Source organism: Hypomesus nipponensis, chromosome 1 (assembly GCF_054491055.1).
Source record: "Hypomesus nipponensis isolate SF chromosome 1, ASM5449105v1, whole genome shotgun sequence".
Lineage (NCBI taxonomy): Eukaryota > Metazoa > Chordata > Actinopteri > Osmeriformes > Osmeridae > Hypomesus > Hypomesus nipponensis.
In genome coordinates, this window is record NC_140361.1 from 8,094,380 (window position 1) to 8,112,305 (window position 17,926).

The following is a 17,926-nucleotide window of genomic DNA, read 5'->3' on the forward strand; positions in this document are numbered from 1 at the left end:
ACACAGACAGGGTCCGCTTTAGAAACGGTTGTTATACATTGGTAGGGATTTACTATGTAACGTTTATATAGTTAAACTACAATCAATTGCTCCAGTAGATCATAGTATGGGAGGACGTACCCATTGGAAAATATACCTTTACATTTCAAGCATTTTTGGATTAAGATCGTAAAGATGGGAGACGGAGGACAAAAGAGCAGACGGGAGTACTGGTGTGTCGCTCTACTTTTATTTTTGCTGCTGTGCATCGGAGAGCAGGTTTCGGCTCAGATAAGATATTCTATTCCTGAGGAGGTAAAAGTTGGTTCCGTTGTGGGAAATGTTGCCAAGGATTTGGGTGTGGACATCAGTACCTTGACAGATAGACAATTTCGTATTGTGTCTGGGTCAAATGACGATCTTTTCAAGGTAAACAAGAACAATGGCGTCTTGTATGTCCATGAAAATATAGACAGGGAGGCCCTCTGTGATGGTAATGGAGAATGCTTGATAAATTTAAAAATTGTATTAGAGAATCCTTTAGAGGTGCACTATGTGGGAGTTGAAATTTCAGACGTCAACGATCATTTGCCCACATTTGTAGAAAAAGAGAAAAAATTGGAAATATACGAATCTACTCCTCCACGGAAGCGTTTTCAGTTACCAGCTGCGCTGGATCCCGATGTTGGTATTAATACTGTTAGAAGTTATCAAATCACCCACAACGCACATTTTGAAATGCAAATGATAGAAATGGGAGATGATAAGACTCCTTTTCTAGTTTTGCAAAAACCTTTGGATAGAGAGAAACAACCTGAACACAGTTTTATTTTAACTGCTTTTGATGGGGGGAGTCCAGCAAGATCAGGTACTTTAAATATTACAATCACTGTTCTTGATTCAAATGACAACCCTCCTATATTCAACCAGGAGATATACTCGGTAACATTAGCTGAAAATGTGGAGGTAGGAACTATTGTAGTAAAAGTTAACGCTAATGATTTAGACGAGGGTGTAAACGGAGAAGTTGAATATTCTTTCGGTAGTGAACTTGATCGTAAGGTATACGATGTGTTTAACTTGGATAAAGTTACAGGAATAATTCGAATGAAAGGGCAAGTTAATTTCGAAGACGTTGATGTATATAAACTAGACATCCATGCAACGGATAAGGGCCAGCCCCCGATGAGTACAGACTGTAGAATCCTCATCAAGATTCTAGACTTGAATGACAACAAACCAGAAATAGAGGTGACATCTCTCTCAAACATGTTATCTGAAGATTCGAAACCTGGGACGGTTGTCTCGCTCATCAGTGTGTCGGATAAAGACTCGGGGATAAATGGCAAAGTTGTCTGTACTCTGTCCGGCGACGTGCCCTTCGAGTTAAAGCCATCATACCAGGATAATATGTTCTCTTTAGTGACCAAGCAGAAACTAGATAGGGAGCTTGTGTCGTATTATGACATCACGATAACAGCCACTGACTGTGGTCAGCCTCCTCTGTCCTCGTTCAAAACTCTGAGTGTCCAGATATCAGATGTGAATGATAACAGACCAGAATTTTCTCAAAATCCTCTTAAACTTTATATGTTGGAAAACAACGCTCCCGGTGCGTCAATATTCTCTGTAAGCGCCTCTGATAAAGACATGAATGAAAATGCAGCAATCTCCTATCACATAGTTAGAGGAGAGAGTAAGCCGAATGATATGGCATCTTTCCTGAATGTCAATTCTGATAATGGACATATTTCCGCGCTTAAAAGTTTTGACTTTGAAATGTTGAAAACATTTCAGTTCCAAGTTGTAGCAACAGACTGTGGAACTCCGTCGCTAAGCAGCAACGTCACAGTGAATGTGTTCATTTTGGATCAGAACGACAACGCTCCAGTTATCTTGTATCCAGTCAGCGCTAACGGTTCTGCTGAAGGTGTGGAGGAGATTCCCCGCAATGTGAACGCAGGACATTTCGTAACTAAAGTGAGAGCCTATGACGCAGACATAGGATATAACGGCTGGTTGTTATTTTCGTGGCATGAAGTTAGTGACCACAGTCTCTTTTCTCTGGACCGCTATACAGGACAGATAAGGACACTTCGGTCCTTCACAGAGACAGACGAGGCTGAACAAAAACTGATCATCCTGGTCAAAGACAATGGGAACGTTTCACTCTCAGCAACAGCTACTGTGATCATCAACGCAGTGGAACCCAAAGAGGCTTTTGCTGCTTCCGATGTTAAAAGCTCCGTTAGAGATGAGGAAGACAACAGTGTCACATTCTATTTGATCATCACTTTAGGAACAGTGTCCACTCTTTTCTTGGTCAGCATCATTGTGTTGATTGTAATGCAGTGTTCTAAAACACCAGATTATTCATCCAAGTATTTACAAGACACGAACTATGATGGGACACTTTGCCACAGCATCCAGTACAGATCTGGAGACAAACGGTACATGTTAGTTGGACCCAGAATGAGTATAGGTTCTACTATTGTCCCGGGCAGCAATGGGAATACTCTGGTGGTCCCCGATCACAGGAGGCGTGCTTCTGGAGAGGTAAGAGCTGGTTTTCTGTTTAAATGATGTGTTTTTTTTAAATTCGTTATTTAGATTATATACTCACTGGTTGAGTGCAGTTACTTAAAATTGGGGTGGAGTTGGAATGGAGACGTGTCTGCTGCTGTCCAATCATGTGGTTCTGAAATTTAAGCAGCGTCAATGTATTACCTTTGCGTTGGCATTCTTTTTTATTTCACCATTTAAACCCTAACCCATGACAGTTAATTTTCAGTTGGCCACACTTGTTAATTTATAGACATTGAAATCGTAGTACAGTACTCATGGAGCCCCAAACCTCCGGGTGTCAGTGTAACACAAGGAGACTGATTCTAAAAATAACAGGCCCTGCCCTCTATTGGGGCTAATTCATTTTTCAAATCATGCGGTCAGCACATATTTGCTCGAATGTGTTGGGTGGAAAGGAATAGGCCTACCTGTTTTTACAGCGTGGACATATGAGATGTACTTTGTATCTGTCATGGTGGGAACTGTAATTTGACAAAACATATATGTGTTTCTTGGGAACCGGAAATTTCCAGTAGACTAATGATGGGAGACGAAGGACAAAGACGCAGACGGGAGTACTGGTGGGTCGCTCTGCGTTTTTCTTTGCTAATGTGCTTCGGAGAGCAGGTTGCGGCTCAGATAAGATATTCTATTCCCGAAGAGTTAAAAGAAGGAACTGTTGTTGGAAATGTTGCAAAGGATTTGGGTCTTGACATAAGTGCATTGACGAATAGGCGATTTCGTATTGTTTCGGGATCTAATGACGCTCTTTTCCAGATAAACCAAGACAATGGCGCCTTGTATATTGATAGGAATATAGACAGAGAAAAACTCTGTAAAAGCAATAATCCGTGCATGATGGACCTCAAAATTGTTGTTGAAAATCCTTTGGAAATACACTATGTAGGTGTGGAAATTACTGACGTGAACGATCATGCCCCTATCTTCCCAGAAAAGGAGCAGCGGTTTGAAATCGCTGAGCACACTGTGCCCGGAACACGATTTCAACTTCATGCAGCCCTTGACCGAGATGTAGGGATAAATTCGGTACATACGTATAAACTAACATTAAACGAGCATTTTGAAATTGATGTTCGTCAAAGCGATGACGAAAAAATTCCATTTTTAGTGTTGAGAAAAGCACTGGATAGAGAACAAAACCATATACTTAAATTAGTAGTAACGGCGATAGATGGAGGGAAACCTAAAAAATCAGGTGCTCTTAATGTCACCATAATTGTTATTGATGTTAATGATAATCGGCCAGTTTTTAGTCAAGATACATATCAAACTACAATACAGGAAAACGTACCAGTTGGCACAGCTGTGGTTCACGTGAAGGCAACAGATCTTGATGAGGGAAGCAATGGTGACATTGAATACAACTTAGGTAAAACTTTAAGGCGAAAGGTTTACGATATCTTTGAGCTTGATAGTTTGAGTGGTGAAATTCGAGTGAAAAGTGAAGTGGACTTTGAAGATACAGAGGTATATAAACTTGACGTGCAAGCTTCAGACAAAGGAACACCTCCTTTAATTGTTGAATGTAGAGTAATAATTAAGATTATTGACGTTAATGATAATAAGCCAGAGATAGAGGTCACATCGCTCTTGAACACTGTGTCTGAAGAATCGAAACCGGGAACAGCCATTTCCCTTATTAGTGTAACTGATAAAGACTCGGGAATCAATGGCAAAGTAATAACGACAATATCAGAGAATGTACCCTTTGAGTTAAAGCCATCATATAAAGAAAACGTTTATTCAATTGTCACAAAGGGGCAATTAGACAGAGAGCTCATATCATATTATGAAATCACAATAACAGCCACTGACTGTGGTGAGCCTCCTCTGTCCTCCTTCAAAACTCTGAGCGTCCAGATATCAGATGTGAACGATAACAGACCAGAATTCTCACAAAATCCTCTTGAACTGTATATGTTGGAAAACAATGCTCCAGGTGCGTCAATATTCTCTGTATGCGCTTCTGATAAAGACATGAATGAAAATGCCGCTCTCTCCTATCACATTATTAGAGGCGAAGGGAAAATTAATGATATGGCATCTTTCCTGAACGTCAATTCTGATAATGGCCACATTTCCGCGCTAAAAAGTTTTGATTTTGAAACGATCAAAACATTCCAGTTCCAAGTTGTGGCCACAGACTCTGGAACTCCGTCGCTAAGCAGCAACGTCACAGTGAATGTGTTCCTTCTGGATCAGAACGACAACGCTCCAGTGATCTTGTATCCAGTCAGCGCTAACGGTTCTGCTGAAGGCGTGGAGGAGATTCCCCGCAATGTCAACGCAGGTCATTTGGTGACTAAAGTGAGAGCCTATGACGCTGATATAGGATATAACGGCTGGTTGTTGTTTTCACTGCAGGAAGTTAGTGACCACAGTCTATTTTCTCTGGACCGCTACACAGGACAGATAAGGACACTTCGACCCTTCACAGAGACAGACGAGACTCAACATAAACTGGTCATACTGGTCAAAGACAATGGAAACGTTTCACTCTCAGCAACAGCTACTGTAATCGTCAACGCTGTGGAGCCCAAAGAGGCTTTTGCTGCTTCTGATGTTAAAAGCTCAGTCAAAGATGACGATGAGAACAATGTTATATCATATTTGATCATCACTTTGGGGTCAGTTTCAACTCTTTTTCTGGTCAGCATCATCGTGTTGATTGTAATGCAGTGTTCTAAAACACCAGATTATTCATCCAAGTATTTACAAGATGCAAACTATGACGGGACACTTTGCCACAGTATACAGTACAGATCTGGAGACAAACGGTACATGTTAGTAGGACCCAGAATGAGTATAGGATCTACTATTGTCCCGGGCAGCAATGGAAATACTCTGGTAGTCCCCGATGACAGGAGGCGTGCGTCTGGAGAGGTAAGAACTATTTGTATCGATAGTTTTTTAAATATTCTGTTTTCTGTATTATAATTGCTTTGCTCAACGTGAAGATATCATACGATGTTTAACATTACAACCGAGATTGTTAACGCTTGGTTGGCACATCGCGTAGTGTGGTCTCTGTCCATGGTGCTGAAGTTCAAATCTTGCCGTTTTTCCTTCCACTATATAAAACGTTAATATTCTTTGAATAGACCGGAGTTTAGTCCAACGTTTAATCCTCGTGGTGTCAGTATTCCACTACATAAGGGTATCTGGTGGAAGCCCTGCCCATTTCGGTGCAGTTTGTTTTACTGTAACTGACATGAGATCGTACAGTCAATACGTATATTACCAAGATAGACAATACATTCCGTAAAGCTGGAAGTAAATATGACATATCAACGTTCCAGGCAACTGTTTGTTTATTAGACCAGTGGATATATTGGTTTCTCATATTGTGTTGGATTTTTTATTCTGTTTTGACTATGGAAGACGCAGGACAAAGGCGCAGATGGGAGTACTGCTGGGTCGCTCTGCGTTTCTCTTTGCTTCTGTGCTTCGGAGAGCATGTTTCGGCTCAGATAAGATACTCGGTTCCAGAGGAGGTTAAAGAGGGAACTGTTGTTGGGCATATTGCTAAAGATTTAGGCATCGACATCAGTACTTTGGCTGACAGGCACTTTCGTATCGTTTCTGGATCTAAAGATACTCTTTTCCAGGTAAATCAGAACAATGGCGTGTTGTTTGTTAATACGCACATCGACAGAGAGGAGCAATGTGATGGAAATACTGCCTGTTTGATCAATCTAAAAATTGCAGTTGAAAATCCTCTCGAAATTCACTATGTCGGTATAGAAATAACAGATGTTAATGACAACCCCCCTAGTTTTGCTGAAAAATATCTTATTTTGGAGATAGCCGAAAACACCCTTACGGGAACGCGCTTTGAACTCCAGACAGCACGAGATCTAGACGTTGGAATGAATAATGTGCGCATGTACAGGTTAAGTAGCAATGCTTATTTTGAATTGGAAGTTATTGATAATGGAGACGAAGACAAAGTTCCTTTTCTGATTTTGAAGAAGTCCATTGACCGAGAACAAAATAGCAACCATTCACTAACGTTGACAGCTACAGATGGGGGGAATCCACCAAGATCAGGCACTCTAAACATAACAATAATAGTTCTCGATACAAATGATAACCGTCCTATTTGTGGTAAAGATGTTTACTCAGCAACAATTCAGGAGAATACACCAATTGGGACATCTGTAATTACCATTATTGCAAACGACAGGGATTATGGTCATAATGGCGAAGTGGAATATTCAATGGGTAGAAACATGAAACGTAAAGTGCATGATATATTTCAGTTAGATAGTAAAACGGGAGCAATAAAATTAATAGGTTTGGTTAACTTTGAAGAAAATGAGGTACACAAATTAACCATACAAGCTTCTGATAAAGGGAGCCCGCCATTATCAACTGAATGCAGAGTTGTTATTAAGATTACTGACATTAATGACAACGAACCAGAGATTGAGGTGACTTCACTCTCAAATATAATTCCTGAAGATTCAAAGCCTGGGACGGTTATTTCACTCATAAGTGTGACGGACAAAGACTCTAGTGTGAACGGTAAAGTTATATTAACAATAGCACACAGCGTCCCCTTTGAATTAAAACCTTCATATCAAGAAAATGTTTATTCGGTTGTTACTAAAGTTGACTTGGACCGAGAGGTTGTTTCCCATTACGACATCACAATAACAGCCACTGACTGTGGTCAGCCTCCTCTGTCCTCAATCAAAACTCTGAGCGTTCAGATCTCAGATGTGAACGATAACAGACCAGAATTCTCTCAGAATCCTTTTGAGCTTTACTTACTTGAAAATAACGCCCCTGGTGCGTCCATATTCTCAGTTAGTGCGTCGGACAAAGACTTGCATGACAATGCTGGAATATCCTATAACATCGTTAGAGGAGATAGCAAACAGAATGATTTGGCGTCCTTCCTGAATGTCAATTCTGATAATGGACAGATTTCCGCGCATAAAACCTTTGACTTTGAAACTTTGAAAACGTTCCAATTCCAAGTTGTAGCAACAGACTCTGGAACTCCGTCGCTAAGCAGCAACGTCACAGTTAATGTGTTCCTTCTGGATCAGAACGACAACGCTCCAGTGATCTTGTATCCAGTCAGCGCCAACGGTTCTGCTGAAGGTGTGGAAGAGATTCCCCGCAATGTGAACGCAGGACATTTGGTGACTAAAGTGAGAGCCTATGACGCTGATATAGGATATAACGGCTGGTTGTTGTTTTCACTGCTGGAAGTTAGTGACCACAGTCTCTTTTCTCTGGACCGCTACACAGGACAGATAAGGACACTTCGGCCCTTCACAGAGACAGACGAGGCTGGACATAAACTGGTCATACTCGTCAAAGATAATGGGAATGTTTCACTCTCAGCAACAGCTACTGTGATCATCAACGCGGTGGAGCCTAAAGAGGCTTTTGCAGCTTCTGATTTTAAAAGTTCAGTCAAAGAACATGGTGAGAACAATGTGATATTTTATTTGATAATCACTTTGGGGTCAGTTTCAACTCTTTTCTTGGTCAGCATCATCATGTTGATAGTAATGCAGTGTTCTAAAAAGCCAGACTATAACTCCAAGTATTTAAAAGATGCGAACTATGACGGGACACTTTGCCACAGCATCCAGTACAGATCTGGAGACAAACGGTACATGTTAGTTGGACCCAGAATGAGTATAGGTTCTACTATAGTCCCGGGCAGCAATGGGAATACTCTGGTGGTCCCCGATCACAGGAGGGGAGCATCTGGAGAGGTAAGTGTTATTTTGTATTTTTTTTCTCAGGCGAACCATGGCTGTGCTGTGTTTGATGTTCGTGCATGTTGTTTTTTGACCATTTGCTGTCAACATTTGTAATTTATTCAGGTTTGCGATACTGAAATGGTTTCATGAATCATGTTTTTTCTCGACCATGGCGCTTGCCGTATACACGTATCGCTGTCCAGAGCCTAGGTGCTGAAAGGTTTTGTCTTCATTGTTGACTACGATATATTAATATATATATACTAATATTATAATACCATACCAAGTGTGGAGATTTCATTTCATTTGTATTGCTTGAATTGAAGGTTGTGAAACGTTGTAATGATTAGTAAAGTATGTCTGCCACTTCGAGTATATATCATTTTTGACGCCCTTGATGTCAATTGGTTTTGTTACTTCTTATTGCATTTTTTTTAGTTTGTAGGGAGATATACCAAAATGAACATTAGAATAATGCAGTTTTTCCTAGAATCACACGGTGTCAGTGCTATACCGTTAAAACGCTGCACATGTCTTCATCATTCTCGAGAGACAGCCCCCTTTTTTGGGATCGGAGTCAATCTCTAGAAGAGGGCAGTTGTGTGTTCCTGTTACCGGTGGAAGAACATAAATGCTTGCTATGAATCGTAACCATCAGACATAATACTAACCTTATCGTTGCGAGCAGAATGCATGAATGGATGTTTGAAAATTAGCTGTCGTGAACGTTTTCCGGATTTTGTCTACCTTCAAATCATGGAACAAAGAGGACGAGGAGAACAGAAGGGACGACGGCAATGGGTCGCATTTATGGTTGCTTTGGTTCTGTTGTGGAGTGAATCTTCGGCTCAGATAAGATACTCAATTTCTGAGGAGCTGAAGGAAGGAACTGTCGTGGGGAATATAGCGAAAGATTTGGGACTAGATCTAAGCACCTTGAAACAGAGAGGGTTTCGAATCGTAGCTGGCTCGACCGAGCCCCTTTTCCAGGTGAATCAGAACGACGGAAAATTGTATGTGAAACGTATAGTAGACAGAGATGATGTGTGTGAACGGAGCAGCGACTGCTTAATCAACCTGAAAACTGTGCTAGAAAACCCACTGGAAATCCATTACGTTGCGGTGGAGGTGCTTGATCTGAACGATCACACGCCAAGCTTCCCAGAGAAAGAGAAACGTTTAGAGATTTATGAATCAACCTTACCAGGTGCGCGGTTCCAGCTTCAAGCTGCCCGTGACTTAGATGTTGGAATGTATTCGGTTAAACAGTACAAACTCAGTCACAACGATTATTTTCGTCTGGAGGTTAAAGATCGAGGTGAGGATCGTAAAACACCAATTCTAATTTTACAGAAACCTCTGGATAGAGAGGCCACTAAAATCCACGAATTACTTCTTACAGCCATTGATGGAGGTAAACCACCCTTGTCGGGTGAGATGCGAATTTCTGTAGAAGTATTAGATATAAACGACAACCCACCCATTTTCATAAAAGATGTTTACTCAGTTTTACTGAATGAAAACGCTCCAATAGGAACGACAGTCATGCAGGTAAATGCCACGGACTTGGACGAGGGGTCTAACAGTGAAGTAATCTATTCTTTTGGATCTGACGTAGACATAAAGGTGCGTGAAAGTTTTTATCTAAATTCGAAAACGGGTGAGATAATTGTAACAGGACTGATAGATTTCGAAGATATTAGGAAATATGATATCGATATACAGGCATCAGACAAAGGGACTGCTCCTATGACAACAGACAAAAGTATTATTATAAAAATTGTTGACTTAAACGATAACGCGCCTGAGATTGAGGTGACATCATTTTCCCGAGCAATCCCAGAGGATTCCAGGCCAGGAACTACAGTAGCTTTAATTAGTGTCAATGATTTGGATTCTGGTCTCAATGGGAAAATGATCTGTTCCATCAGTGAGGATGTCCCTTTCACGTTAACGCCATCTTTACAGGATAACATGTACTCAGTAGTTACCAAGTCACCTCTGGATAGGGAGAAACAATCTCAGTATGACGTAACAATAGTTGCTAAAGACGCAGGGCAACCAGTCTTGTCATCTGTAAAGACTATCAGCGTCACGGTATCGGATGTGAATGATAACCGTCCAGAGTTTTCACTCAGCCCCTATACTTTCTATATCACAGAAAATAACGAGGCAGGTGTAAAGTTGTTTTCTGTCAGTGCATCTGATAGAGATGAGAATGAAAACGCACATGTTTCTTATCAAATAGTCAGAGATGGAGTGGAGAATACATTTGCATCGTTTCTCAATGTCAACTCTGAAAACGGAGAAATATTGGCACTAAAAAGTTTTGACTTTGAAACGATCAAAACATTCCAGTTCCAAGTTCTGGCCACAGACTCTGGAACTCCGTCACTAAGCAGCAACGTCACAGTGAATGTGTTCCTGCTGGATCAGAACGACAACGCTCCAGTCATCTTGTATCCAGTCACCGCTAACAGTTCTGCTGAAGGTGTGGAGGAGATTCCCCGTAATGTGAACGCAGGACATTTGGTGACTAAGGTGAGAGCCTATGACGCAGATATAGGATATAACGGCTGGTTGTTGTTTTCACTGCTGGAAGTTAGTGACCACAGTCTCTTTTCTCTGGACCGCTACACAGGACAGATAAGGACACTTCGGTCCTTCACAGAGACAGACGAGGCTGAACATAAACTGGTCATACTGGTCAAAGATAATGGAAACGTTTCATTTTCAGCAACAGCTACTGTGATCATCAACGCTGTGGAGCCCAAAGAGGCTTTTGCTGCTTCTGATGTTAAAAGCTCAGTCAAAGATGAAGATGAGAACAATGTTACATTCTATTTGATCATCACTTTAGGGTCAGTTTCAACTCTTTTCCTGGTCAGCCTCATCGTGTTGATTGTAATGCAGTGTACTAAAACCCCAGATTATTCATCCAAGTATTTACAAGACACGAACTATGACGGGACACTTTGCCACAGCATCCAGTACAGATCTGGAGACAAACGGTACATGTTAGTCGGACCCAGAATGAGTATAGGTTCTACTATAGTTCCGGGCAGCAATGGGAATACTCTGGTGGTCCCCGATCACAGGAGGCGTGCGTCTGGAGAGGTAAGCGTTGCTTTCTTAACATTTTACCGTTACGTGGATTAAAATCTGAATTTCCTCTTCAAATGTCCTATGACACTTCATCTTATCATGTTTTGAATTTTTTTAAATGGTTGTTTTGGGTTAGAGGAACATTGCATGACGTTTTAAAAGTAGTGTGGCGTGAAGTAGCTGGTTCTTGAATGCATGTTTGGTGTTTCATTTAACACGTAGGAGGGCCTACTTAGATTTTGCATTCAGACAAGATCGTTGTTAATGCCTAAATTTGCCAGAAGTAAAGGCCACTATGGCTGGATCAACTGGGGTTAGGTCTTGTTTAGGGCTCACGGTGTCGCTGCTCTACAGCGTGATATTTTATCTTGCATAGCTTAATCCATCCCCATTTACGTGGCCATTCTTGGTGCCTACTGAGATTCATGGGGTGGACACTGAAAGTCACAGAGAAAAAATCTACGATCTTAATGGATGCTTGTTGGGCTACGCTTTTGGAATACCCTTTTTATCGCGCTTGGAAGCAGTCGACTGTGGTGACAGCAATATAGGCGTAGCCTTTTTGTTAAAATGTTTGACAGAAAGAGAACAGCGCTTTGTCTTGGAAATCTACGTTCTTGGCTTTTGTTGGTCTTCTGTGGTGCGGCGTATTGTCAGATACGCTATTCTGTTCCCGAGGAATCTATACAAGGCACTCACGTCGGATACGTTGCAAAGGATTTGGGATTTGCGTTGGATAAACTGGCAGAGCGAAAGTTTCGCATTGTGTCAGGTTCTAATGAAGGTATTTTACGGATAAACCAAGACAATGGTGAGCTGTATGTGAACAGAAACATCGACAGGGAGGAGCTTTGTGATAAAAGCAGTGTGTGTTTAATAAACCTGAAAACGGTCGCAGAAAATCCACTTGAGATACATTATGTTGAGGTAGAAATCACAGACATCAACGACCATAGTCCTGTTTTCCCAGAAACGACTAAACGTCTAGAAATATCAGAGAGTCTTATGTTACAGGGAACACGTGTTCCTCTTGACGCTGCACGCGATACAGATGTTGGAGTGAACAGTCTCCGTAAGTACACTCTCAGTCAAAATGACCACTTTGAATTAGAAGTTAAAACTCGAGGCGATAAGAAAATTCCTTTTTTATTATTAAAAAAACCCTTGGATAGAGAGCAAAAACCTGAAATTGACTTGGTGTTGACTGCACACGATGGGGGTAAGCCCGCAAGATCTGGCTTTGTTAATATAACAATTACTGTCATTGATATCAATGATAACGTACCCGTGTTCGATCAGCAGGTGTACACAGTAACGTTAGATGAAAATACCCCCAAAGGCACCTCTGTTATACGGTTGCACGCAACTGATTTAGATGATGGGGCAAACGGCCAGGTTGTATACACATTTGACATGAGCCTAAAAAACAAAGCATTTGATTTATTCGAAATAGATGGAGTAACAGGAGATATCAAAGTAAAAGGATTATTAGACTTTGAAGAGCAGAACATTTACGAGATGGACGTGCAAGCCTCCGATAAAGGTCATGTCAGCTTAACTGGTCACTGCAGCGTAGTTATCAATGTCAATGATGTAAATGATAACGTTCCGGAGATGGACGTGACGTCACTGTCCAGCCAAGTTCCCGAGGACACTCGCCCTGGGACAGCGGTAGCTCTCATTAGTGTATCAGACTTGGACTCCGCAGAAAATGGCCTAGTGATCTGCACACTATCAGACAGCGTCCCCTTCGAACTAAAACCATCATTCCAGAAAAATGTGTATTCTTTGATCACAAAAACTCGATTGGACAGGGAGACAGAGCCCACGTATATAGTTGAATTAACTGCTACGGATAAAGGCGAACCGGCACTGTCCTCTCATACATATATAACGGTTCATATATCAGACGTTAACGACAACAGTCCTGTATTTTCAGAGAGTCCATATGTTTTTTATGTCATGGAAAACAATGCTCCAGGTTCGGCAGTTTTCTCATTGACAGCATCAGACAAGGACCAGGATGATAACGCACGTATCTCTTACCATATTTGTAAAAGTGAACATGTTGATGCCCCTATTGTGTCCTATCTAAATATCAATGCCGACAATGGACATATTTATGCACTTAAGATATTTGACTTTGAAACAACCAAAACATTCCAGTTCCAAGTTGGGGCTACAGACTCTGGAACTCCATCATTAACCAGTAACGTCACAGTGACTGTTTTCATTCTGGATCAGAACGACAACGCTCCAGTGATCATGTATCCAGTCAGCGCTAACGGTTCTACTGAAGGTGTGGAGGAGATTTCCCGCAATGTGAACGCAGGACATTTGGTGACTAAAGTGAGAGCCTATGACGCAGATGTAGGATATAACGGCTGGTTGTTGTTTTCAATGCAGGAAGTTAGTGACCACAATCTCTTTTCTCTGGACCGCTACACAGGACAGATAAGGACACTTCGGTCCTTCACAGAGACAGACGAGGCTGAACATAAACTGGTCATACTGGTCAAAGATAATGGGAACGTTTCACTCTCAGCAACAGCTACCGTGATCATCAACGCTGTGGAGCCCAAAGAGGCTTTTGCTGCTTCTGATGTTAAAAGCTCAGTCAAAGAGGAAGATGAGAACAATGTTACATTCTACTTGATCATCACTTTAGGGTCAGTTTCAACTCTTTTCCTGGTCAGCATCATCGTGTTGATAGTAATGCAGTGTTCTAAAACCCCAGACTATTGCCCCAAGTATTTACAAGACACAAACTATGACGGGACACTGTGCCACAGCATCCAGTACAGATCCGGAGACAAACGGTACATGTTAGTTGGACCCAGAATGAGTATAGGTTCTACTATAGTTCCGGGAAGCAATGGGAATACTCTGGTGGTCCCCGATCACAGGAGGCGTGCGTCTGGAGAGGTACGTTTTTTTTTGTTTTAACGTTCTATGAAACTAGATATCGGCATGTTCATTTATTTGAAAATGTGTTTTGTGTTCCGTGATTAGATTCTGATGATTAGAAATATTACATACTATAATGTACTTTCAAATTGGTGTTTTTCTTACGCTTAGCGTGTTTTGGGCATAAACACAATGTCGCTGTCCATCTCTCTGATACTGATCAATATACGGCAATGTAGTCTACTTGAACATCTGGTCTCACAATATGGGTTTCCATTTGTTCTTTGTGTGCTCCATATTACTTACATATATTCTGTACATTGTGTCTCTATTACACGATTAGGCATATTCCTGCCATAAAACTGGTTTAACTTCAAAAAATGTGATCCGTCCTTTGTAGGCAATATGCCGTAGACAGTTTGGCATCATTGTCCAAGTTATATAGGAGGCAATACTTTCACCAAGAAAGAACACAAGACTGTAGTGTAATGTGAACTAAAATCACAAGGTGTCAGTACTTAACTTCAAAAACTATTAGAGAGCCCTCGTCATCATTCTTTAGTGCCCGCCCCTTTTATTGGTGGTTATGCTCTGTTGAAAAGGACAGTTAGGGTCTTCGCCGGACCGGTGGAAATCCATTAAACAGGCTATATATCTTGGATCCTTTTTATATGTAAATCCTGTAGTGATGGAAAAACAAAGGTTGTTAACACGTGAGTTGTAGTGGACGTTTTGTGGATTTTTTCTCTTTATACTTCAACCATGGAACAAAGGGGATACGGAGAACGGAGGGAGCGACAGCAGTGGGTCGCTTTCATGGTTGCTTTGGCTCTGCTGTGGTGCGGGGTTTCTGCGCAGACAAGGTACACCATCTCTGAGGAGTTGAAGGAAGGAACTGTCGTGGGGAATGTCGCAAAGGATTTGGGACTAGATCCGAGCACCTTGAAGCAGAGAGGTTTTAGAATCGTGTCTAGTTTGCCCGGTCCTCTATTTAAGGTAAATCAGGAAGACGGCATTTTGTATGTGAAGCAAAAAATAGACAGGGAGGAGGTGTGCGAGAGGAGCAGCGTTTGCTTGATCAATTTAAAAACAGTGCTAGAGAACCCACTGGAAATCCATTACGTGACAGTAGAGGTACTAGACGTGAACGATCATGCTCCCAGTTTTCCCGAGAAAGAAATACGTTTAGAGATATTTGAGTCAGCGATGCCAGGTGCGCGCTTTCAGCTTCAAGCTGCACATGATCCTGATGTAGGTCTGTTTTCGGTCCAACAGTATAGATTGAGCCAAAATGATCACATCCGTTTAGAAGTAAAAGAGCGTGGAAAAGATGGCAAAATACCTATATTAAATTTAGAGAGACCGTTGGACAGAGAAGCTAAGAGAAGCCATAGATTAATGCTAACAGCAGTTGATGGGGGAAAACCTCCTAAATCTGGTACGGTGGGGATACTTATCGACGTATTAGATGTTAATGATAACATGCCCATTTTCTCAAAGGACGCATACTCTGTAATGCTGAATGAAAACTCTCCTATTGGCACAACGGTCATACAGGTAATCGCAACCGACTTAGATGAAAGTTCAAATGGTGATATTGTTTACTCTTTCGGTAACAATGTAAAAAGTAAGCTTCGCGAGTTATTTGATGTAGACAGTGATACGGGTGAAATAATTGTCAGGGGGTGGATAGACTTTGAAGCTGAGGATAGCTACGAAATTGACATACAAGCATCTGATAAAGGGACAGCTCCTTTCAAAACAGACAAAAGCGTACTGGTGAACATAGTTGATATCAACGACAATGCCCCTGAGATAGAAGTAACGTCCTTTTCTAGTGCTATTCCTGAGGATTCTAGAACCGGAACGACAGTGGCATTGATTAGCGTTAGTGATTTAGACTCTGGTCTCAATGGGAAAGTCATCTGTTCTATCAGTGAGAATGTCCCATTCACGTTAGTGCCATCTTTACAGAATAACATGTATTCTGTAGTTACCAAGTCCCCTCTGGATCGGGAGAAACAATCCCAGTATGACGTAACAATAGTTGCAAAAGACGCAGGACAACCAGTCTTGTCGTCAGTAAAAGCTATCACTGTTACTGTGTCAGATGTGAATGATAACAGTCCAGAGTTTTCTATGAGCCCCTATACTTTCTATATGACTGAAAATAACAAGCCCGGAGCTAGGGTATTTAGCGTGAGTGCTTCTGATCACGATGAGAATGAAAACGCACAGATTTCCTATAAAATAGTCAGAGATGGAGTGGAGGATAAATTATCATCGTTTCTCAACGTGAACTCTGAAAACGGAGAAATATTGGCGTTAAAAAGTTTTGACTTTGAAACAATCAAAATATTTAAGTTCCAAGTTATGGCTACAGACTCTGGAACTCCGTCGCTAAGCAGCAATGTCACAGTTAATGTGTTCCTTCTGGATCAGAACGACAACGCTCCAGTGATATTGTATCCAGTCAACGCAAACGGTTCTGCTGAAGGTGTGGAGGAGATTGCCCGTAATGTGAACGCAGGTCATTTGGTGACTAAAGTGAGAGCCTATGACGCAGACATAGGATATAACGGCTGGTTGTTGTTTACACTGCAGGAAGTTAGTGACCACAGTCTCTTTTCTCTGGACCGCTACACAGGACAGATAAGGACACTTCGGTCCTTCACAGAAACAGACGGGGCTGAACATAAACTGGTCATCCTGGTCAAAGACAATGGGAACGTTTCACTCTCAGCAACAGCTACCGTGATCATCAACGCTGTGGAGCCCAAAGAGGCTTTTGCTGCTTCTGATGTTAAAAGCTCGGTCAAAGAGGAAGATGAGAACAATGTTACATTCTATTTGATAATCACTTTAGGGTCAGTTTCAACTCTTTTCCTGTTCAGCATCATTGTGTTGATTGTAATGCAGTGTTCTAAAACCCCAGACTATTCCCCCAAGTACTTACAAGACACAAACTATGACGGGACACTGTGCCACAGCATCCAGTACAGATCCGGAGACAAACGGTACATGTTAGTTGGACCAAGAATGAGTATAGGTTCTACTATAGTCCCGGGCAGCAATGGGAATACTCTGGTGGTCCCCGATCACATGAGGCGTGCGTCTGGAGAGGTAAGCTGACCACAATATTTCCAAATGCTTGAAATTCCATTCAGCCCTTTGTTCAGCTACTTTAAAACGAAGTGTTTTGATTAAGTACGTTTTCATCTGAAAGCGAACCTCTTAAGTTGTTGACTCAATATTTTGTTGATATCCGTCGTGCTTTAATGCAAGAGGTTTCAGATATGGCAAACTGGAGTTAATGTTGTCTCCATGTGCTACCGTAGTGTTATTTTGTAGTGTAGCAATATTGCTGATGGGTGTGCTAAGCTATTTAACAACTGCCACAAGACTTCATACAGGAATCTGCAATGGCCACGTATCCCAGATTCGTTAAGAAGCTCTTAACGCTAAGAGCTTCTTAGGAGCGTTCTAAGAACTGGGAAACGCGGCCAATGTCAGTATTTACATGTAGGCTATTTGTTTTCCTTAAAGCAAATACGCTTTGTTGATCATTCATCCAAATATGTTCACTTTGTCATAATACTGTATGCTTTCATCTGTTCGTTTTC

At 41.5% G+C, this 17,926-nt stretch overlaps 1 protein-coding gene and 5 pseudogenes across 1 annotated transcript; all 6 read left to right on the top strand.

The window, feature by feature from the left end:
• Positions 1 to 174: 174 nt before the first annotated feature.
• Positions 175 to 2,562, top strand: LOC146302331 (protocadherin alpha-8 pseudogene; annotated as a pseudogene).
• Positions 2,563 to 3,087: 525 nt separating this feature from the next.
• On the top strand, positions 3,088 to 5,720 carry LOC146302332 (protocadherin alpha-3 pseudogene; annotated as a pseudogene).
• A 219-nt stretch (positions 5,721 to 5,939) lies between these two features.
• On the top strand, positions 5,940 to 8,441 carry LOC146302333 (protocadherin alpha-8 pseudogene; annotated as a pseudogene).
• Positions 8,442 to 9,047: 606 nt separating this feature from the next.
• On the top strand, positions 9,048 to 11,450 carry LOC146302334 (protocadherin alpha-3 pseudogene; annotated as a pseudogene).
• A 516-nt stretch (positions 11,451 to 11,966) lies between these two features.
• On the top strand, positions 11,967 to 14,748 carry LOC146302335 (protocadherin alpha-4-like). The gene is made up of 2 exons (XM_084698046.1): positions 11,967 to 14,321; positions 14,704 to 14,748. Exons 1-2 carry the CDS (start codon positions 11,967 to 11,969, stop codon positions 14,746 to 14,748), a joined length of 2,400 nt encoding a protein of 799 aa, XP_084554172.1.
• A 263-nt stretch (positions 14,749 to 15,011) lies between these two features.
• LOC146302336 (protocadherin alpha-8 pseudogene) lies at positions 15,012 to 17,435 on the top strand (annotated as a pseudogene).
• Positions 17,436 to 17,926: the final 491 nt, after the last annotated feature.

Coding starts and splice junctions, on each gene's coding strand:
- LOC146302335 (XM_084698046.1), top strand. CDS start 11,967: ATGTTTGACAGAAAGAGAACAGCGCTTTGTCTTGGAAATCTACGTTCT. Junction 14,322..14,703: donor GGAGGCGTGCGTCTGGAGAG/GTACGTTTTTTT, acceptor CGTCCTTTGTAG/GCAATATGCCGTAGACAGTT.